Below are 24,138 nucleotides of genomic sequence, written 5' to 3'. Positions count from 1 at the left end.
TTTTGAAAATATCCCAACTTTGTTTTTTTTTCTCTCTAAAATTTTCAATAAGTTTGGTTTCGCAAATATTTTTCATCGCGACTTTTGATCCTAATTTTTTAAGTCAACTCATATAATTTAAACTTTTGCTAGAAAATTTCTATAATATAACTAAACATGACTGAAAAATATTTCTAAGGAAATATATAATTTTACTTAAAAGTATGAACAAAAAATAGCGATTGAAAATATTTGGAAACTAAAACTTGATAAAAAAAAAATCAGAGAGACTAACAAGCAAATTTTGAAAACTTTATAGAAACCAAAAGATCATTTAACCCTTTTGTTGTCTCATGATCAATTTCTATCCCACTTATTATTCACTCGACAATTCACATATTGTTCATGTTCACACCATTCTTATACAGCTCACTTCCTCTATCGTCACAATCAAGCCCATCTAACTATTCATAAGTCAACACATGTATGTATGATTGACGTGCATCGTCTTTCTTTTGATTTCTAGTTCCCGAAATTGTACACAAGAATATGTATACAATTTTTTTAGTTTATATAATGGATCTATTATTTCTAAGTGATCGAGTTAAATTTCACGGATTAGAGTCAAAACAACTTGTTTAAGAAGAACAAAACATGCAATGCAATAACATACAAAGATATTGTTGTAGAACTACAAATTTAGTTGAGATGTTGAGTGATAGTCCTCAATTGTGATTCCCTTTTTTGAAGTGATTACATAGAGGAAGGAACTTTATCCTTCCGTTGTAGGTTCATTAACTTCTCTATTACAATATTCAATATGGTATTTTAGGTTTTTTTTTACCTATTGAACTAATAAAAGCATGTAAATAAACATAAAGTAAGAAAGGTAAAAGGATAAAAATCTCAAAATAGTTTGTGTTTGATTGATTGTAAGAGATTAGTATTTGCAGACAAAATTATTCTTGTTGTCCAAACAACATGGCCTAATGTTAAACCAAGCTCGATTATTTATGTCGGTAGTGCGTTAGTTTACCCTTGTCGAGGGGGTGTGTGGTGCCCCATGTTTGGTTGACATTTTTACTTTTCTCAACATAATCCGTTGACAAAGTTCAATGTGTGCAACCTCCCTTAAAATGTGCTTTCTTACTTATCACTTCTTGCGATAAGTGGCGTTGTAAATAGGGGTGGGAATAGGCCGATTCGAGTCAGGATTAGTTTGAAAAGTCTAGGCTTAGTTGAAATAACTAAAGCCTGAGTCTTGCATATTAGTCTCTCAAAGACTTGATTTTAAGTATGGCCTGGTCTTTTTAAAAGTCCGACCTGACCTATGTGCCTATCTGAAAACCTAATTTATACTAAAATTTTAAATAGAACATTGGACCTATTTATAAAATGGCTAATAAGAATATATTTCTTAAAAAGTCAAATAGGTCAATAAAATTTGTAAAGCATGTAAATTAATTTTTTTCCCACTTTATAAGCATAAGCATATATATCCAATAAAATTTGGTAGAGCTTGTACATCTATTTTGTAGAGGCTAACAAGCGTGTATTGCATAGATTTAAACTATTGCCTTTTATTTTTGTTGCTAATAGGATTCCTTACTTTGTAATTTGGAATAATATGCGAATGACAATAGTAAGAGATTAAGAAGGTAATACCCAAAAGTATGTGTACTCATTGAATTTGAAATAATAGACTAATACCAACGGTTTTATAACTCATTGGAAATCTCAAATTAAAAAAAAAATGAAAAAAAAATAAATATATTATGGTATTGAAATTTGAAGGAACCAAAAATTTATCAATATAATGGATTATATATAATTACACATATATGACCCAGTCTAGTAGGCCTAGCTGACTTTTTTTATAAGCCTTAGCATAACCTATTTAAATTAATGAGCTTTTTAAAAAAAACTTGAGTCTAACCTACTTAATAAGCGAGCTAGGTCAAACCAGGCTTTAAGTAGGTCGGGCCATAAGACCCTGACGGGTGGCCTGACCTATTCCCACCCCTAGCTGTAAACAAGGAGCGTGTGTTAAGTGTCTCATTGTCCAAATCTACTAAGATTTGATTAAGTCTGATATCTTTAAGACCCACATATTCTTTAGTAGACTCTTGCTAGCTAGATGACAATGATCCTTGAAAAATGTTTCATCAGATGAGGAGAAGCTCATTTATCCTTAAATCGCATATTTGTCAATAACTCATGTCGATTCACTTGCTCTTAGCTTTTATTTTGTCAACTGGTCTAACAATATCTCTGCCTAATCTCAAGGTGATCCCTTTGTATAAATAACTTCTTTTATCCAATGTTCTTCAATTCTTCATCTTCCACCACGCTATCTTCGTGGTTTTCAGTTTTTTTGAAAATTAATCACAATTCATCCTTCGACTACGACTCAAAAAGCCTTTAAAACGTTAAAATTTATTCATGATCATTTTCCTTCTTTGCCATATGACTCATTTCTTATTCTTGCTTTTTTAAGGAAAAAGTCCATTGATCCAAAAATTGATGGTGAAAAGAAACATGGTAGACAACCTCTGGCCTCGAAAGGGAAGTCAAAGTTTAATGGTGCCCCAAATTAGGAAAACTTCCAATATAGTCTGTGACTCAACTTAGTTTCGGTGGGTTGATATTCTTTTTCAAACAATTTATCGATATTTCATGTTACTACATAGTAAGTTTAAGGGGAGACGTTGGATAATATGTTAGTGAATTTTTTTACAAGTAGGTTAAAGGTAGTTAGTCTTTTTACTTTTTACTATATATTCACAAACTTTTTGTTATTCACATTATTAAAACTCTGATCTATTTATGTTCCACTCTATTATCTTTCTATATGAATCTTCATTTGCCAACGGATATTTTACTTAATTCAACCGTTAATTTTATCAAACACAGTAAATACAATTATCTAAGGTATATGTTATCCGTCGTAAACTCATCCGATATTTTTTTCTACCAAAGATAACCTTAATAGGACACATATGCCTGTGTGTTGAGAGGCAACCACACTCGATGTTATTGTAAACCAATGACAGATTGTTGTATGGGCAGTTCTTGACACTTTAGAACCCTTAACATGGGGCATATTTATATATCATTGCTATTGTAATCTGACAGCCAATATTTCTCTATTATTTTAGATACATACATGTCTGCTTCATAAGATTCATAATAACTCTTGTGTAAAAAGAAATTCAAAACTCATTACGCTGTGTTTTACTACGTGGCTTTGGACTTCTCTGAGTAATATTAATTTTGAAAGCCACGTTTTTTTTGGTGGTCGGGGTTGAAACCCGGACCTTTCATATTATTATGTATTGTCTATACCAATTGAGCTAAGTTCACGAGAACTTAAAAACCACGTTTAACCGGCCGGTTGTTCAGTAATAGTATAAGGTTTATGCTTTTAAAAAAAGAATGAAAGTCTTTAAGTAAAACAAGAATGAAGGATTAAAGTTTAACCAAAACTTCTACCCAAAAAAAATAAAATTAACGAAAACATTTTATTAGAAGAAACTGGTTTAATCAAAGAAAAGTAGTATTGTTGTTAGATATCCATCGTCAAAAAATAAAGAAAGTGTATATTCCGTCGTGAAAAAGTAATATCATATGTATATTTAACTATATTTTAGTGGGGAACTTCTACAAAGTGACGTGTAGCGGTACTCTTGCTTAATTTTATAAATTAAATATTATTTTTTGTGAAATAAATAACTATTTGTCCACATTTATATTTTATAGAACATCATTTCATAAGAAAAAACATCATTTCATTGTTTATAAGAATTGTAGTAATTTTTTACATATTATCGTAAAAAAATAATCAATATTCTCAATTATGGGTGATAAAAAGTAATTTTTTTTTATTTCCTTGACACTTTTGATGAATAAGATTTAGTTATTATAATTATAAATGATAAAAAAAATAATATTTTTCATAAAAAAAAAACAGATTTAACTATTAATTTTTCTTTAAAAAAAAACTATTAATTTAAAGAGTGAGTGTACCGGTACACTCAAATATATTGGATGTACCATAAAATTTTCCATTTTAGTGTTCGGTTAATGGTAAAGGAATTATGTGTAGGTTTTATGTTTAATAATATATATTTTTTTTTTTTAGTAAATAGTTAAAATATAAAATTAATTAACAAATTTTTTTAGTAAAAAAAAAGTTATAATTCTAAATAAAAATATTTTAAATTCATGCTCTACTATATGCATAAACACCCAACTATAATTATTGTTTTAAAAATAAACTAGTTTCTAAAATAAGTATTTTAGTTTTAAAAATAAAACAAATATAAGAAACAATTTTGTATAGGGTTTCCAATTTGACTTTTCATTTCCGTATTTAAAAAAAAATGTTAACAAGTGTCTCATGACCCCTAGTTAAAGAATCAAATATAATAATTTATTTTAAAACTTGTTTAGTCAGCCTCTTAAAAGTATAAAAAAAATATTTTTAATACAAAATTTACTCTTTTTTTTCCTTTCCTTAACAGATGCCTCCAAAAAGAATAACAATTTACCAATACTCATTTGATAGCCTCAAAAAGTACCAACAATGGATAGGTAAAATTTAGCATACATACACATATAATTATCAGCAAAAATGAACAGATATAGATGTGAGGACCTGTACTTTTGTATCCACCTTGCATCGTATCTGCTTTGTAGTTTTGTATTTTTTTTTAGGGGAGTTTTGAATGTATTATCATTGTATAAACTATAAAGTATATGTATAAATTTTTTCAAAAATACAACACCACAATATTATCGACATTTTAAATAATTTATTTATTTATTTATGACATAATGAAAACACCGCGAAGATGTAACATGTGTAATAATATTTAGTTTACAAATCATAATACAAAGTCAAGGACACATAACAATCTGATCAAACTACTCTTACATTTTTAGGAGTTTGATAAAAATATTACATAACTAAGATATATCTAAGTTTACAATTAATTTTATAAAAAAATGTTAATTGATTTCTAAATTTTATTTTATTATTTTATAAAACAAACTTGTGTTTTGTACGTCTAGCAACTACTTTTTTTAAGTTTCTATGATTATCACTGGATTCGAAACAATTTTTACACTTGCAATATAAACATTTGAAATCTTTTCAAGTCTTTGCTAAAGATGGTAAGATATGAAGGTAAAAAAAAAAACATATGAAAGAAATATTTTGAACAGTGTTTTGTAAAACTAACTTTTGTAGGCTTTTAAACACATTCTTTCTAAATATTTTTGGGTAATAGTCATTTTGGTCCCTAAATTTGTAATCAGTAGTCATAATAGTTCATCAGTATATCAAAATTTCAAAATAGTCCTTTATTATGCATTTTGTTAATCAAAATAATTTTTGACTTCAATCGTCATATGAAAAGAGTTAATGTCAACATTGAAGAATTATTTTAACGTCATGAACTATTTTGATTAACGAAGAGCACAATCAAGAACTATTTTGGAGATTTGATACAATGAAGAATTATTGTGACCACTGCTTACACATTTAGGGAATAAAATGACTATTACCCCAGATATATTTATATAAGAGAAAACATTTTAAAGAAAGAGATTCAAGATGTGTGAGACATTAACTAACACTTGACAAATCACAATTTTTTCTGCATAGTGTGAGACTTTGAGTCCTTGATCATCTAACACTATAAATCTATATCTCTTTTCCGCAAAGTCAAATCAAGCTCTAGTACCACTATTAGGTCATGTGGGATAGCTTCATTGGGTTGGATAATCACACTAGTCTAAGAGAAACTACAAAAATGAAATAGACATCACATCTTCACCAAAACTTTAGGATATTTGGTTTTCGGATCCTTTCACTTATATGTTATTCAACCTCAATTCTTTCATTCAATGTAGACGTTTTAACTCACACTTAATATATCGCGATATCTATCCCTCAAGGATGAGACTCTATGCATTCATGATGCAACACCTATAATCTCTCATGTACCATGTCTAGTGTGCGAAAGAGTCCTACATTACATAAAAAAAAGTTGGATAGTAAGACCTAATTATAGCAGAATTTTATACTTAGCCAATAAAATTGTTTCTTATAAAAAAGGACGTGTCCATAAAATTTTAATGGTGAAGCACCATATATAGCATTAAATAATCATGTGTAACATTTCACTACTGGCCAAAACATTCACTAATCACTAATCTACATCAATCTATAATCAATAACAGATTCCAGTATTATAAAATTGATTCTAACCATACATCATAATTGGATAAGCAATAAAAAAAGGGTTTGAAAACAAAAATTCATGATTTTTTTTAACCTTATGTATATGCTATGAAGATATTGCCTAGTTGTCTACAATGCTAGCATGTCCACAAAATGGGGAACACTGTAAATATCCTATCCAACCACACCCTTTCATGTCATTTCAAAATTAATATGACCTCCTTCAAGGAATGGTATTTTCCTTCCATCAAAATTTTGAAGCATTCATGTAGACAATACATTCGTGGTCGTTGGATTAAGATTAAATGGTTTAAATTTCAATGCTATTTTTAATTCTTTTTAAATAGAAAATACCAAATTAAAAGTTTAGACGGTTTAATCTTGATTCAACGGCATAGATGTGTTGGCTGTGTAAACGCGTCAAAATTTGAGTGCATGCACTCATCATGGTCCCTCATTCATTCATTATATAGTTCCCATAAACACTAAATGCACACAATAACTTAACAGAGAGAAAGAAACCAGAGAGAGAGAAAATAATAAATAAAAACAATGGAAGGAGGAGGAATGTTATCATCTTCATCATCACATTCACAAAACTATATCTACAGAGAGTGTTTAAGAAACCATGCAGCAAGCCTTGGAAGCTACGCCACCGACGGCTGCGGTGAATTCACCATCGACGACTCATCGCCATCCGCGGTAAACAGCCTCCAATGTGCAGCCTGCGGCTGTCACCGGAACTTCCACCGCAAAATAACCGCGATCACAAGGGAGAGTGCCGCGGCTGCTGCAATGTCGGATCAGATGATGGAATATTCCGGTGGAGGAGGTAGTGGAAGTGATGGGAGGAGGAAGAGGTACCGGACGAAATTTACGCCGGATCAGAAGGAGAAGATGATGGGATTTGCTGAGAAGTTAGGATGGAAATTGCAGAGAAAAGAACTTGATGAAGAGATTGAAAGGTTTTGTGAAAGTGTTGGTGTGAGTAGACAAGTTTTTAAGGTTTGGATGCATAATCATAAGAATTCTTGTTTCTCAAATTCTTCTGATCCTTCTACTGGTAATGCTAATTCCTCTCTTACTCAGTAGTGTGTGTGAAGAATTTCAATTACTTCATTTCACTAATCAAATCTTAAATAGAGAGTGGATTTAGAAAATTAATGTAATGTCTTAATTATTATTGTTTTTTGTTTTTTTTTGTTTTTTTAATTTAATGTGTCATTTTCTTTGTTTTTTCTTGCTCTTTTATCATCAAGGCTTGAGTGTAATAATTTTTATGACTTATCCTCATTTGCTTAGGGATGATTTTGTTTTTTCTTTCTTTCTAGATGTATGTCTGATCTTTTACAGAAAAATTATTATATTATTTTATATGGTATTAAAAAATAAGAAAAAGCTTTAGGCTACACTAAATTTTGGATTAAAAAATAAATAATCAAACTATTGATAAGATGAACAACTGTTGAGAGATGTAACTGAAATCTAACCTCATTTATGCTAAAGAGATCTTAGTTTAGTAGTAAAAGACCGACTTGTTACTTCAAATGATAGGTAAGATAGAGTTCCAATTCTCCTTGAGATAATTTCTTTTTTAATAAACCTTGAGATAATAATTATAGTATGATTAATAATAATATTCTCATTTTCTAATATCTTAATTTGGAAATTCGGATATTTTGTATTTTGTTTTTTTTTACAAAGGATATTTTGGAGTTACTCCGGCAATCAATCAATTGATATGTTGGGTTTAATGGATCAAGATTAAACGGCTTAATAAATATACATATTATCATATAACTCATACGAATAAGATCAATGGTCTGAATTTTGTCAAAAAAAAAAGATCAATGGTCTGAATTATCACTTTGTTGCTTGACAAAATCAGTTTTATTTTCATAAAACTCTAGTCGATCTTAGTTTTTTAGTGAGAGAAACTTCACATTCTCTCTAAGTTTTCTTTCTCTTTCACTCATTCAGGAAGAGTGGTTTTAGGTCTTTTTTTTTATATAGAATCACTCATCTGAATCATTTTTCATTTTCTTTCGATCTAAATAAGTGATGATATATCAAGTTTTTTCTTGTGTTTTTTCGTGATTTCGCCGTCCGAGAGCGGCATTGTGTTTGTTCGTCGTCTTGTGCGACGTTGTTTGATTCATATTGAAAGATTAGTTTTAGTCAATCATAGATTCAATCAATGATTTGGACGTCAACATTGCAAATCCGAAAACATGGATATTTTGGTGATTTAGATTTTATCATATTATCTCTAGGCATTTTACCAGCGTATGCTATTAACTTGAGTATTGTGACTTTGTTCACAAATTCACATTTTACGTTTTTAACGATGTTGATCGTGTTATTGTATCTAAGATATTCTATAAATTTGAATGATTGAATATTATTTTATTTTTTTGTAAAAAAAGAAATCAGTTTCATTTTCAATTGATCTAACTGAAATTAATTCTTTTACACTCCGTAAGGGAGATGGAAAGGGAATAGAGAAATGTTTCACAAAGGAAATAAAACACATTGTATGTTTTGAACAAGCTTAAGTCCTACAAATTAGTATCAATTGGTTTTGGTTTCTCTAAATTTTTTGTTTGATCTTGGTTTTTCATTATTTTAAAGTGGACACTTTTAGCCACTAGAAACTCTTGTACACGCAACAAATTAAAGAAAATGAAAAGATAAAATAATTAAATGATATATATTTTCATGTGTGTCTAAATCTTATGCCCAAAATACTATGATCACTCAAATATTTTCCTTTAGTCATTGTCATCATGGTGTTTATGTTAAGGAATGATATGGAAAGCAAAATGTCAATATATCATCAAAGCATAAAATTAATGTAAAACATGTTTTTTTTTGTCTTTATATATCATTTGAAAAAATTGTAATGCTAATCATATTTGTCTTGCTCAAAAAAAAAAAAAAACATATTTGTAAATCTCAAGCCTTTCTTCATATTTTTTTAATGGTTAGCAATGAGTGGATCTAATTCTTTCATAATATAGAATCGTTTTTCAAATCTCTATTAAAATAGATGTCCACATTTAGTTTCGAAGGTGATTGCTTTTAATAAAAGGACTTTTTTTTTTAAAAGACTAAAAATATATCGACACATTTCACCCGGTATGAGGTATGCACAAAAGAGAAGATGGAATAAGATTATAAATAGGATCATTCATTACGTTAGAGTTTGAACTCCAGATTTTTCACTTATTTATTTTAAAGGTGAATTTTTAACTATTAGACTACTTAACACGCAAAAATTTCACAAAAACGAAAGTGGAACAAGATTACATAGGATCACATGGTTACCTAATGCCAATTTCAATGTGAAACTCCCCACAAAACATATACAACTAACTGCACCACACACCCAAGAGGCCAAGACCATAACAATTGACTAAGAAATCACACATGACTAAGATGCATTTTAAGAAGACATTGTTGTGGGTTTGTCCACCAATTTAATGATTGAAGTTATATCAAAATGACACTAAAATATTCTTTTGGCTTCACATAAGGTACATGTAAACCACATAATTGGTGGAAATGAACAACTGTGATGTTGAAAGAGCACAAGAGACCCCCCAAGCCATTTCAGAATCGTACTTCAAACTTTGTAAGACGTTACACAGTCAAAGCAAAAGTGATTTGAATTTTCTTCAACACTGAATCCACCAATGTACAATCGAAAATCTGAATTTACATCACACGTTTAAACAAATTATCCTTGATCAAAATCCTATTGTTCATTAAGAAAATAAAGCATGTCGGTGATGGGTCCTATCATTAAATGAGTCTCACCATCATTAATTATTTTCAAAAAATTTATGTTTTTATCTCTCTAAATGAAAGAAATGGAGAATAGTTTAAATCGAGAGGATTGTATCTCATTTTACACTTGCCTTAAAAGGTTTGTTTTTTATAAGGCAAAAAGTAGGTTAGGCATCAAGGAGCGCCAGAAACATCCTAACTAGGTTGACACCCAACTGAAACCGCCTACTCCATATATATTATTAAAAACACGGAAAAATATATATACAAGAGGGGGGGCTAGGCCAAAACCCTCAGAAAAAGGTGCAGAAAACGGAAAGAACCAACATAAATTCTAAGGAAAACGATAGTTAGGCAAGCTATTCATGTCCCTCAAGAAATCTAAAGACAAAAAAGACGGCATTGTGTCAAACCAAACAGAGCATATACCCTCTCAGTAAATATGTGAACATCTTCATTTGGGAAGTGACGGGAGCGGACCCTTAGAACGGGTTAGGTATGCTGCCTTAACCACTTTTTTCTTCTGTGCATTCGTCAGATAGGGAGTAAATGGAACTTCTGTTGTGGCACTGTTCGCTAATAAATCTTTCACCAAATTCATTTTCTTTTGTAATATCGGATCCACTGGGTCGTCAGGACCTACCATTATCTTTTGAATATCTGGTTCAGAAGCCAACGTGAGGATCGATTGAACATCATATATTGTAAACTGTGACCTCACTATTTCATCGGAAACATTATACAATGACATATTCCTTAAAATGTTTACTCACTCTGAAGCTTGATTAATGTCGCTGGTATTTATCATTGCATACTTTAGTAGGCTTTTAACATTTATTGATTATAGATAGCATGTAAGAGTTTCCTCTTCATTTAGAAAAAGCAGATCATTCATTAACTAGTTGAAAGTTAAGAGGAAAAAGTTAGAGAGAAAAAAAGGTTAATAAAAATGGTTGTAATAAAAAGAAAAGAAAAAAAATAGTTATATGAGGCAGTTCAACTAGTGACATTATTCTCTTTTTACCCTCAACAATTCTTTGAACTCTTAGTAAAATTAATTAATTATTAGTCTTTCCACATATTATGTTGCACCAGTTTCTAAGGTATTGTCAATTTTAACTCTTAAATACACTCTTGCAATTTTGTCCTTAATTAAAAGGTATCTCGACATCCCCGTGAGCTTAACTCAGTTGGTAGGGATATTGCATATTATATGCAGGGGTTGGGATTCGAATCTTGGACATCCCACTTTAACCACTAGATTACTTGACAAAAAAAAAAAAAGGTATCTCAACAACCGATGATGTTTATAAACTACTATCTTTAATATTTCCATCTCAAGTTCGTGGCACGACATATTTTAGGTATTGTTAGAGTCGTGTTTAAATCTTCACAATTTTATCTTTTATAAAATGCACGTCAATGGATCGACGAAAGTTGATGTTTATAAACCATCTTTAACTTTAATTCCTAAGAAATGTGGAAATTTTTTGTGTACACAAAATGATTAAAATCTATATACAACTAATGTAATGTCACCCTTAATTTTTACAGATATTCATTCTCGACTCTTCTTTGCCTTGTAGCAACCCACAAGTGACTCAATTTGAAGGTCCTTTGGAACCAATCATTTGATCTCTCATTCTTACCGCACATTAATTGAGGGATCCCGTAGGAATTAAATGTGTCGACTGGACCACTTATCCAATGTACTATGGATTCAATTTTTGCCTTCCACTATACGCAAATCCAAAAAGAATTCATAGGGATATTATTCATGTCCCTTCCTCCACAAAGAAAGAAAATTACATTCTATAAAACAAAAATAGAAAAAGAAAATTACAATTACAATGACCTCGACATTTTGTAAAACACACTTTCGTACCATGAGGGCATTCACATTATCTTGCTTTAGCTCAAGTGTCTGTAAAAGGAAATCAAGCAAAATATCAATGAAATTGTGATGGTTATTATTTTTCGAATTTATATTTATAAAATATAATTTTAGTTCGTAGAATATTTTTACTTATTCTCTGATTCTAAAAAATTACTAAAAGTGTGATTTTAATTTATGACTTTAGTTAAATCTAGAGACTAAAAATGAAAAATAAAATAAAATTGAAGAACCTAAAATCAAATAAAAAAATGAGTAATTGAACTCAAGTGGTTAATGCATTTTTTTAATGATGAATCGTTCGAAAGAACCCGAGTTCAATTTATAGGAGAAACAATCATTAATTGGACTTTACTTATCTTCAATCAAACTCCAGATTATCATTTCCCCTTCTCATATTAACATGTGTTAACACACAAAAATATCAAATAAAAAAATACTTTAAAACTCAATTATGAAATTGAAAAAAATCATTATAAAAGATCCAAGGTGCTCATGAAATTGAAACATTGATGGAACCTCAGACAAGACCACAGTTTTGGTAAAACTACCTGGCACGTTGCCAACACTGAGGTGTTGCTCTTGTTATTAAGGACAGAGGAAAAGACAGCACATGCACTCGCAAATTGTAACCCAACCACAAGATGTTGAGAGGGTATAGACCACTTTTTATGTGTAAGCAAGTTGTGGTACTGCTCCACGTTGATCTCTTTCTAATGGATTTTTCTTAAAAGAGGGTATCTTTTTTTTAGATTCTCAGTAATGTCACTAGAAGTTTTACGTTACCTTATGCACTTTCTTAGCCAAGTTTTTTTTTTTATTACTTGGTGAAAGTTCTAATTAACAAAGTCCTAATTATGTGAGTTTTTCATTTAAGATCCAAATGTTGAATAATTGTTATCTTGATCACCTCTACTAATTCACGTAAGCTCATTCGTGTAAACTACTTGAGCTTATTTTTGGTGGGAAATTTTATCCTAGTAGTGAAGTAGCTGCAACTGAAACTACTTGGTTTAATTTTGGATGGTGATCGTCTTGGACCTTTATTGACAACTCTAACATACATACAAGCCAATCACAACCATATTCTCATTCTGAAACTTTATTTCACTTCGTGGGTGCTTGATATTATGTTAGCTTGTAAAAATTCTGGAGCCACCGTAATTTTACACTGTAAAATCACTGTGCCAAATCATTGTGATACCAAACATTCACTTCATGATTTGATTCTACAGTTTAACCATTCCATCAATCTATACATACAATGCAGAAAGAAATTCCTCAGACTTGAAAGCAAAATTGTAAAGGGCAAATGCATGATTAGAAATGTAGTAATTGTAATCCTCATGAGAATTACGATCAAAAGCTCAAATTGAGAAGAGTATTATTGTCAATTGTGGCAATTGAGCATCAAATTTACATCCAATCAGCTTTAAAATTGGGTGCATACAAAAATGATTGGCAATTGCTCTCTCAGCGTTATGCAAAAAAGACACAAGCGGAGAGCCCAATGATACAAAATTGAGAGCAAAATTTGGCTAAATCCGCACAAAACAGGAGATTGCATTAACAGCTATGTATGTTTATTTACTCTTGTATTTGTCTTGAAGACTATTGATTCTTGTATTTGTTATTGATGGCTAGGGCTGCAGCTCTGTACCATGAAGCTGTAGCATAAGCACCTGGATCAGGAATTGATAACTGAGTATCTTGAGACACGTAAAGTGTACGCCCAGCCTGCATAAGCTTCCTTTATCAGATCCAATAATAATTTCTAATGGTATGACTGTTACATTTTCATATAAATATCAATGAATTGTTAGTTAGCATTGTTTTAAAACTGCTTTTGTTAATGGTTATTAATCAAAATGAGCTTCTGATAGGATCCAGAAGCTATCAAACACATACATGACAAAGACATTAGAATGAACGCATATCATAATAATCACTAAACCAGACTCACTTAATCATGTCATCAAACAAAAATAACTAATTGTAGGATTTGAATATAGTCTCTACCTACTTTATAGGATTATTTTTTGTTCACTATACATGCAGTGATAATTACAACTCTATTCAGTGATAGTGTCAAGAATTAAATTCAAACTCATTTATAAGGGAGAATCTGCACATAAAAAGTTTCACTTCTTAACAAAGAAACAATAATAAATGTTACCTTAGCTCGCATTTTCTTGGTTAACTCGGCTCCATCTAATGCAGCTCCAGATGAGGTAAGAAAAGCAGTGGCAGGATCATCACCAAGTTTTAGTCTCTGTAAAACCAAAGGCATAGTAAGTAAAAGTAAATTAGGTCATGGGACTAACAAAGCAAATGAACAGCTATTGTCAGCACCTCTTCAAGTGATGACAATGCTGGGATGAGGGCATCTAGCAATGTTCTGTAACCAGCCTTAGCTCCCCCATATCTACTAATAGCAGCAATGCCCGCTGCAAGTGCTTCAGCCCCTGAATCAAAAGACTCATAAGGGATGGACAGTCCAACCAAAATGAGGTAAAACAAAGGAGAAATAAATGTAATAAAATTCCAATTGGATGCTTCCGGATTTGGAGAATATTTTACATTGTTTTGATGTGATAGCAGAATGGGAGCTTGTTTTCAGCTGTGTACATGCTGCCTTACATAAAATTGAATATCTGAAAGAAGAAGACAAAACTTGTGAGAAATAGACAGTAATCAGACAGCATAAATAATTTAACTTTAAGGTAAAGGAATAATACATGATCCCACTTGTTCCTCCCATTGATTTTCCAATTGTTGATCCAATTTCACCGACAGTTTCTGCAGCATCATTCAGAGGGTAACTGTAAAAGTAACAGTACTTTAGGTCAGACAGCATAACAAATTCAAATTAACGATGCTGTTGCAGCAACCACCTTCACATTTTCTCAAGGGCATAAAGAGTTATTTATAAAAGCCTTAATAGAAAAACTTGTACTAATATATCCCATAATCCAGTACATGAGCTATTAACTGGCCATGTGTCAACTTGACATATTAGCACCAATCATTCATGATTATATCGAAGCAAGTAACCCATGAATATATCTTAAGGCAAAGCAGCATATATAACAAACTTACTTTTTCATGTCTTCAAGAACGGCTGTTGCACCTTTATGCATCTATAGAAGATTTGTCAAAAAAAAGTAACGTGAATGATACATCTACTACAGGTACATATCAAATCATATAGTAAATAAGCAGACAATTTCGAGGATAGCACTTACAGTTGAACCACAGTCACCATCACCAACTTCACTGTCCCATTCATTTAGTGTGTCCTTGAGATTTATAAGTGCATTAGCAGCTGCTACAATGGCTAGCTCAAGAAGTTGTCCTTGCTCGGTTAATTCTAGAGGCTGACTCTGTGCCTTACATGAAGCAAATATCGAACCACATTTCACAAATTACATTAGTAAATAAGAGAGAGGGAGGGGTAGTGGAGCTTCTGACAAAAAAAAAAATTTATTTCCCTCTAGATCTGACCATCATGCAAGGTATATAAATTGGTGGTAGGAGGGAAAGGACTTTCAATGGTTGAAGTTGAACTGTTGCATCAAATATCAATAAAAGTTGAACATGAAATTTGTTGCAAATACTATTTTCTGTTAACCAATTGAGGCCTCGAGGTAACTGGAAACAAGATTTGTTGGGTATAATAACGATATTACACACAGATAAAATATGATTATCATCTTAATTATTCACATGTTTGAGCTAGAGATGTCCTAGCGAAATAAATTATTAAACCAATGAAGATGTCAAAATTACAGCTAACCACAGAGATAACAAAGCTTAGTAAAATAAATCAAATGCTAGTCAGCAGACATGAGCAACTAAAACAGAAAAACCGCTGGATAACCAAGTCAGAGACTCAGATAATGCCCTAATTTGATTAAGAATCCACATGAACATCTTCACAGGGTTATTAGTAAACATGATTTTTCCTTGACTAAATTCGTACTCCCTTCAGTCACTATTATAAGCAAGAAACCACCTTTTAGATTCATTGAATAGCTGAAAAGTGGTTTTTTGCATATAATAGTGACCGGATGATATATTACAATTGGTCCGTGTCATAGAAGAGAAATGACACAATTTAAATGAAGATACCTCAACAATCTTTGCAGATGGAGATGGTGGAATTGGAGCAGGAATCTTTGCAGCCAGACGATTACCTTGAAAGAAAAAACAACTTTAAAAGCTCAATGAATGAGTAATTAATTGTTTAGCTACTGTTAACATCACAGTTGAATGTATATTTTAAAGAGGTAAAAAGCCATGTTGTTAAGAACATACAGATTAATAAAACACGATATAGTAAAATCTCGATGTAATAAAACTGATTGAGGACAACAATCACAACAAATTACTGACCACTAACTCCAACAGGCCAATAAGGAGCTTTAGTTTCAGCATCCAATCGTTGAAGAATAGACGGATCAGCCTTCATGATAGAAATTGATAAACCTGAGGAAAAATGACATGTGATAATCAGAACAGCTAAATGAAACACATAAAAAAGTTGATTGCCTTAACACTATCTATAGCAACAAACCTTCCATATCAAGAGAAGTCATAAATGACCCTGTGTATACTCTATCAACAGCCAATCCATAATCAACCATCAATTGAGGAACTGCTTTTCCTGCTGCAATCATTAGTTCCATCAAGGGAGTGCCACCTAACCTGCATTTGAAGAATGTCTTAGATAAATAAACCATCTCCTGAAAGGAAACTTAGTTTGGAAATCTCTTTTCTTTAAAATTAACATGTGTGCTAAAAGATACAATTTTTAAAATTTCTAAACAATACATCCTTTTTAAATTTAAAAATGAATTTTCAACAAATTAGAGAAGTTTAAAGAAGGGTGATTAGAAAACCTTACAGAACCCAACCGCTATCTAAAAAGAGGCAATAAATTTTCAATAATATATCAAATAATCAAAGCAGACAACTTTTTAATGCAACTTGTTGCAGACAAGATTGAAGTTATCTTTAACCATTGTTCTGTAATGGGAATATCCATCCTACTCACAGCACTCGGAAACATTAATGTTTCAATCAAATTGTGCTTGTGTCCCATCAATAATACACATATTTTACATGAAAAAAGCATTAAAAATAACTTAGTTCTCAAGCAAAGATTATATTTGGGGAACCTACCCATTGACCATGAGGACCACTCTTTCACCCCGAGATATTGGAAGATAGTTTGTTTCCTGCAAATATTTGCATAAGAAAAATATTGCAACTCACAAAAATGATAATTGCACTGCATTCGGGAATACAGATTCAGTTAAAGAGCTGCAATTAAAGTGAGATAATTTTGACAAATAAATGCAAATTTTTGGCCAAACTATGCAAATACACACCCTCCCTTTCTAAGAAAATAAATGCAATTTTTAAGGTCATATTTCATGTAAATTGAGCACATACTATAAGTTAGCATCTGTGTGCTTTCCTGTCCCACACTTATTTTTATTAATCACGTACTGAAATGATCTGGCAAAAATTAAAACTACTTACTTAGCTTTTAACCTTATTCTAAACATAGATATGACGATAAACTAAAGTTTAAACACCAAAGTTAAAAGTTTTCATGCCAAATAATTAAAAAAAATAAAATTGATATAAGAGGAAAATAGACCGGCCTTTTCCAAGATGCATGTATGGAATGCTAGACAATAAGAATATATAAATATAGACACAGAGACAAGTTCTTATCAGGAAACATTTTCTATGACAAATAGAGAGAGGAAGAAAAAAGAGTGAAAGAGAACTTAACGGTACGCCAAAACTCCAATCTCTCTGAATATTAAAAACAAAAAAAACAAAAAGGAATCCTAATACAGTCAACAAAGTCCATTCATCACTAAACATCAGTAATTTTTTTCATTATTTGATGAGTTTGCAGTTGCACCATGTTTCCAGAACACCAATATTTAGTGTGCTCCTACCAAGAGCTTTCCATACAATATTGTGCCATACCTTGGACAGTATTTGATTCAGAAGATGAGAAACCACCGTCTCTGAAGGCTGTATATCAGTCACAAGTCCACCAGGTTCCCCATGCTGTAAAAATGCAACATTTGTTATCACCATAAATTGAAATTTGGATGAGAAATCAAAGCAATGAAGACAAACCTCAAACAATTAGAAAATAAATAAGGCCGTTAAATTACTCTATAGGACCTTGGTAGTTTATTAAAATTTTAAATTAAGTCCCTAAAAGTTAAATGCTTTTAACGGAATCCTTATGGTTATTAAAAAAAAAAAAAAATGTCATTATTAATAAATCATTACTTTTTGCTAAATTATATGGACCAATTCAGAGTTTTATAATAAAATATAAGAATCAACGGAAAAATAACATTTCTGGGTTTGTGTATCACTTCCAAATAAATTTATATAGTAATTTCATAAAAATAAACAAGAGTTGGTGGTGAGGGGTCTATTTAAAAATTTAGAAGTCTAAGGACTCCATTAAAAAAATTTAAATCTTAAAGGATCTAATTGAAAATCCAATGAAACTACAAGTACTTATAGTATAATTCATCCTATAAATATCAAATAACTCCAGAAAATTTTATTTAAAGAATAATGTATTAAGAAAGAGAAGTACTAAGGGAGATGAATAGAATGGACAGCCGTGGCTTGTGAACTGAAAACCACAAGAAAAATAATAGAAAGAACTTATTTCAGATTGCAAAACTTGTTGCATATTTGAATTTGCTTATTTAGGAGTCAAAATAACAATTTGAACCTTTACGAAAGGAAGTGATCAGGCTGTAAATTTTGCATTATTGGAAAAAGTTTGGAGTTTTATGTTATGGTTCATACTTTTAACGTTGAGGTGTCTAAAGGAAACTTACAATTCCAAGACCCAGTTCCATTTTTGATGCCCCCAAACGATCTGTTAAAACCCTACCAGGGAGTGTGCAAGCTTTTAAAGCAACACCCATAGTTCCTACATTTTCAGATGCATATCTTGCTTCGGCAGCAACATCAGCAAGAGAAAGACCAGCAGCTGCAGCAGCTCCTGCAACCTGCCTCGCCCAAAACAAAAGTATATTAAACATGTATAACAACTTGGCACTATATTAAAATATATTGACATAGAGATATTTAAAATGCTAATTTTCAAGAAAGTATCTTTGATATTATGAAGGGCATTATACGCAGAAGGACCAAACAAAGTGTGAAAGAACAGAAGTGGCTTTGTGGATGAACCTTATGAACCAGAATAGTCCCTGCCAATCCTCTTCTTCCAACCATCTCTAGAGGTGGAGGTATAGCACAATCATCCGCAACAATCACACTCTGCACAGTGAAAAACTCTGATCACACGTACAAACTAAATCATTTAATTAGAAAGACAAAACATTTGCCAACTAAGCATACCTCTACTTTATAACCTTCAGATTTTGCTTGCTCAGCAGCCGACCCAAAGTTCAAACGATCACCAGTATAGTTCTATCGACAAACAAATTCAAACATATGAATCCAGAAACAAAGGCAAAATCTTAATAGCTCTTCATAAACAGGCCTAACTTGTGCAAAAACCACACTCAAAAAACTTGTGATAGGAATTAGAAGTTTCTTCATACACCCAGTCAATTACTGTTTTAATACAAAAAAAAAAAAAAAAAAACTTCTAATACATTACGGAAGACAATAATTTCAAGTGATAGGACATCTAACATATGTGCTAACATAAATTCTAGCAACACATTTTCAGGTCATACCGAAATTATTTGGTATGCATATAATTTAGAAGGAATCATTTGAATTTCAACCAATAGGATGGAGCGTGATGAGAAATGTATATTAGAGTGTGTTGCTAGCACTCCTCGCTAACAAAAATTCTAGCAAAGTGCTAATGTGAATTGTACGTAGGATGGCAAAGTTCTAATGTGAATTGTACTTAGGATGGCAAAGTGCTAATGTATTAGACAAGTTAAAACAAATAATACCTTTACAATAAGAAGACATCCCATTGGACCAGTTACCGCACGTATCCCCTAAATTTGAATATAATAATAATAATAGGTGCATCAGAATCGTGAAAGAGATCGGTTTGTCTGTAATAACTAGAAGTATGATATACATATCTCTTCCAATAGTAAGAAGCATACAGCAAGAATAGCCTCAACAGTTGGACTAGCAAAGACATCGCCGCATATGGCTGCCGTCAGCATTCCTTCTCCCACAAATCCAGCATGAGCAGGCTCATGGCCACTTCCACCCCCTAGCATGAAATGAAAAATTACCGCTCTTTTATTGAAACACAAGTGATTATAAAGATGTGAAAACGCTAAAATATGTTTAACATGGATATGTTTTACATGGTTAACTATCATATATTCTACTCACTTGCTATTAGCTGGGGATCCTGACAATACAACTCCTAATAAAGAACAAAAAAGCAATATGACCTATCAATTGATGATCACTCACCTGATATGATTGCAACTTTGTCATATGGTGGACCAGGATAAACATCTTTACGAAACACAACCTTCACCTACATTCAAGCAGAATAAAAATTTAAAACTAAAGTCTTCAGGAACTCTCATACATTTGTAACCACATTCAACATATATATGTAATCATACATTAGGATAGCCATCTAAATACTGCAGTGAAGGATATGTCTCCATAAGACCGTCAATGAATTCAGTCTCTGCATCTGCAATCATATTAAAGAAAAGAATAAATTATTCAACTTCCAATAAGATAACCCTTCCTTCATTTTTATCATTTTTTCCATTTGATCTAATTAGTATTACATTACAAAAGCAGTTAATAAAAAAATAACAGAATCTTTACTCCTGTGCTAGCAAGGAAATGCAGAAACAATCCTCAATACAAAACTATATAACACAGTCGTCATCATCTTCTCAAATGAAGAGTCATTTTCAAACTAAAAGTGCAACCAGTGAGCCAAAGCATCACTATGGTTTAGTCAAAGAGGACAGTCAGAGAATCAGAGCTTAGGTCAATAAAATAAACTGAACCAAAGCAACTACAAAACACGAACTGAACAACCGTGATCAAAAATATTCAGAGCACACCACATTTTGATGGTAACAGTTAAATAGACCAAGATTACATGTGAATTGCATCAAATGATATGAATACAAAATGCTTTCAGTGTGGTTTAGCTAGAGACAAATGCTAAAACAATTCAGGTTAAAAAAAATTAAAATAAACCAAAAAATTAGTCAACAAAATGAGGAGAACCAAAACAGTTGCAAGACATGCTTTCAGTGTAATTCAGCTGGAGACTAATGCTAAAACAATCCATGTTCAAAAAATTAAAATTAACCAAAAAATGTTCAGAGCAATCCGATTTTCAACTGTAACAGTATAAGAAGATCAGATTGCATTAATAGCATTGAATAAAACAACTACAAGCAACGATTTCCATCAATTGAAGCTCCACACAATTCGATTCAATTCAAATTCAAACATATCAAAACGTTATTAGCATGATTCTGAACCTAACAATTGCAAAAATGTTCAGAGCACATAAATTTTCAACTATAATCATTAAAGAAGTACAGAATCCTCAAATTGCATGTGAGTCACATCTAATAGTAATAACCGGTGAAGAGTCATTTTCAACAATCAAGATACGATACGGTTGGGATACGTTAATAAAAAAATTATATAATTAAATGTATAATATAATTATAACCATTTTTTTAATATGCAATATATTAACAAACAAAAGAAACCAGCCATAGGCTCGTAGCACATCAACATAAATATAAATAATATTGACAATTAAGAGAGTGATGGTTAGTCAATTACATACACAATATATCCCAAAAAGAGCATCATAAGTGTTATACTATATCCGAAAGGAACATTGTTAGTTCTATACTATATCGATTCAAAAAAGAAGCACTATACTCAAGAGTTAAGTTATTTTAGTTAACATTAATTGGGAAGTATGGGGGCAGTTATCAGTGCAAAATAATTATCAGATATTTTCCTGATACGTATCGGGTAATTATTATTTTTTAAATAAAATTTAATCTTTGGATACTCTCCTTATACGTATTGGGAAGTATTGAGCAGGTATCGGTGCAGGATACGCAGGGGATACGATACGTCATCCATTTTGAAGTATCGGGGCTTCACAGATAATAACACAAGTACAAACAAGCAACGATTTCCACCACTTCAAAATAAATGCATACAAATGCTAAAACAATTCAAATCCAAAAATATATCAAAAATCAAAGTCAACAAAATGTTCATATCACTTCAATTTTCAACAACAACCGCAAAGAACAATCAGTTCAGCGATAAACTTCATCAACACTAAGAAATCGAACACAGAAAAGAGATTAAGAGATGAACGGATTTCATTTGAAGCTCATACGATTCATGCAATCTAAATACTAAAACAATTCAACTTCGAACAAATCAAAAATTAAAGTCAACAAAACGTTCATATCACTGCAATTTTCAACCGTAACAGTTTAGAGACAAATTTCATCAACACGAGAACTTCATCAACTGTTGCCGTCATTTCAACTTCAACACCATTCAACACAATCAGAATGCGGAAACAATTAAACTCAAACATATCAAAACAAATCAAAAATCGAGATCAACAAAACATGCATATCAAATCAATCTTCAACAATAACCGTTAAATAACTATCAATTTAGTTATAAACTTCATCAAACCTATGAACCAAACACAGAAAAGAGATTAACAATTTCATTTGAAGCTCATACGATTCATGCAATCTAAATACTAAAACGATTCAACCTCTAACAAATCAAAGTCAACAAAACGTTCATATCACTTCAATTTTCAACTGAAACAGTAACAGAAGTGTCAATTCAGAAATGAATTACATCAACACTGAGAATTTCATCAACTACTACCGTCATTTCAACTTCAACACTATTCAACACAATCGAAATGCAAAAACAGTTCAAATTCAAAAATATAACATAAATAAAAAATTGAAGTCAACAAAACATTCATATCAAATCAATATTCAACAATAACCGTAAAATACTATCAAATTACCGAAAATTTCATCAAAAAACGAAAATCAATTAACGAGAGAGGAAGAACGAAACCGAACCGTTAGGATCGTTGATGAGTTTCTTCGCCAATGCCATCGAAACGCGTTATTGGAAAATGAGATTGAAAACGAAAACCCTAGAAACGGTTTTGCATGAAACAGTTGAGAGAAGAGAGAGAGAGATGAAGAAGAAAGAGTTTGGTGTTGTATCGTTGTTTGGTGAAAGTGTGAGGGAATGGGTATTTATAGAGAAAAGAAAAGAGAAGAGAAGAAGGAAAGCGAGGGAGTTGAGTGTTTTTGCTTGTTCCAGCAAGGAAAATATAAAATTAAATGGAAATGAATTAAAAAATGGTTTTGGTTTATCCAAACTTCAATCTTTCTTTCTTTCTCCCGGTACTCACGGTTGTTGAATAGAAACGCCTCTTCTTGTCTTTAGTGATGAGTAATTAAAGTATTGGAATTTAATGATTGTAAGAAATTTTTGGAAAGTTCATTAATTATTTATTGCTCTTGCTAGGGCACTGGTTCAAATTGAAATTTTGTTTAGAAATTTAAGATGTTACTCCCTTCGTTTTAAATTTTAAATGAAATTTTGATTTTTAGATTCATTCAATTAATAATGTATGTGGTATATATTACATACATCATTAATTGAATGAATTTAAAAGTCAAAATTTGCTTATAATTAAGAACGGAGGGAGTACTTTTGATCAAATAATCATTACACAACTTTTTCATGAAAATTTACTTGTTTTGGTTGTTTAACCAATGTCCTTGGGGCACTATTTAGCATTCTCCATTATTTATTGAATAAAGACTTATTCGATCCAATGGTCCCCCTGAATAATTTCGAATTTTCATTTTGGTCCCACAATTAATAAAAAGTATGTTTAAGTCCCTCACTTTTTCCTTTTAACTCCAAATGTATATGGTGGACCAACATAATACATGATCCACCGTAGACCTTATTAATTTATTTAATTTTAGCCATTTGATCTTTTTATCTTATGATATACCATCAATAGCTAAATATTTTTTTCCAATTCTTCGTCTTCTTCCTCCCTCATCATCATATCATATTCATCAAAATACCAAAAAATCTAGAAATCTCAATCAATTTTCTCAATTAAACAAATATCATCATCATCATTATT

At 31.3% G+C, this 24,138-nt stretch overlaps 2 protein-coding genes across 2 annotated transcripts; one reads left to right on the top strand and one right to left on the bottom strand.

The window, feature by feature from the left end:
* The first annotated feature begins 6,646 nt into the window (after positions 1 to 6,646).
* Positions 6,647 to 7,531, top strand: LOC25496665 (zinc-finger homeodomain protein 5). The gene has a single exon (XM_013597304.3). It carries the CDS (start codon positions 6,779 to 6,781, stop codon positions 7,316 to 7,318), a length of 540 nt encoding a protein of 179 aa, XP_013452758.1. The 5' UTR covers positions 6,647 to 6,778; the 3' UTR covers positions 7,319 to 7,531.
* Positions 7,532 to 13,211: 5,680 nt separating this feature from the next.
* On the bottom strand, positions 13,212 to 23,349 carry LOC25496664 (putative 3,4-dihydroxy-2-butanone kinase). Its single transcript, XM_013597302.3, has 20 exons — positions 23,045 to 23,349; positions 20,546 to 20,619; positions 20,388 to 20,454; positions 20,066 to 20,178; positions 19,904 to 19,951; positions 19,332 to 19,403; positions 19,161 to 19,250; positions 18,803 to 18,976; positions 17,919 to 18,002; positions 17,094 to 17,149; positions 16,486 to 16,616; positions 16,305 to 16,397; positions 16,041 to 16,105; positions 15,155 to 15,298; positions 15,009 to 15,049; positions 14,648 to 14,731; positions 14,490 to 14,563; positions 14,262 to 14,374; positions 14,086 to 14,181; positions 13,212 to 13,646 (listed from the first exon to the last, which is right to left on the bottom strand). Exons 1-20 carry the CDS (start codon positions 23,079 to 23,081, stop codon positions 13,521 to 13,523), a joined length of 1,782 nt encoding a protein of 593 aa, XP_013452756.1. The 5' UTR covers positions 23,082 to 23,349; the 3' UTR covers positions 13,212 to 13,520.
* Between the last annotated feature and the right edge of the window lie 789 nt (positions 23,350 to 24,138).

This window comes from Medicago truncatula, chromosome 6 (assembly GCF_003473485.1).
Source record: "Medicago truncatula cultivar Jemalong A17 chromosome 6, MtrunA17r5.0-ANR, whole genome shotgun sequence".
In the NCBI taxonomy this organism is placed as follows: Eukaryota; Viridiplantae; Streptophyta; class Magnoliopsida; order Fabales; family Fabaceae; genus Medicago; species Medicago truncatula.
Note: the sequence above shows the minus strand (reverse complement) of the source record. Positions and strands in the feature narration are given on the sequence as shown.

Bases quoted from the DNA above. Each gene is read 5' to 3' on its own strand.
- LOC25496665 (XM_013597304.3), top strand. From the start codon at position 6,779: ATGGAAGGAGGAGGAATGTTATCATCTTCATCATCACATTCACAAAAC.
- LOC25496664 (XM_013597302.3), bottom strand. From the start codon at position 23,081: ATGGCATTGGCGAAGAAACTCATCAACGATCCTAACG. The intron at 20,455-20,545 runs GTATGATTACAT...GCTTGAATGTAG, and splicing joins ATTTAGATGGCTATCCTAAT to GTGAAGGTTGTGTTTCGTAA. The intron at 19,251-19,331 runs GTATGCTTAGTT...TTCACTGTGCAG, and splicing joins CTGAAGGTTATAAAGTAGAG to AGTGTGATTGTTGCGGATGA.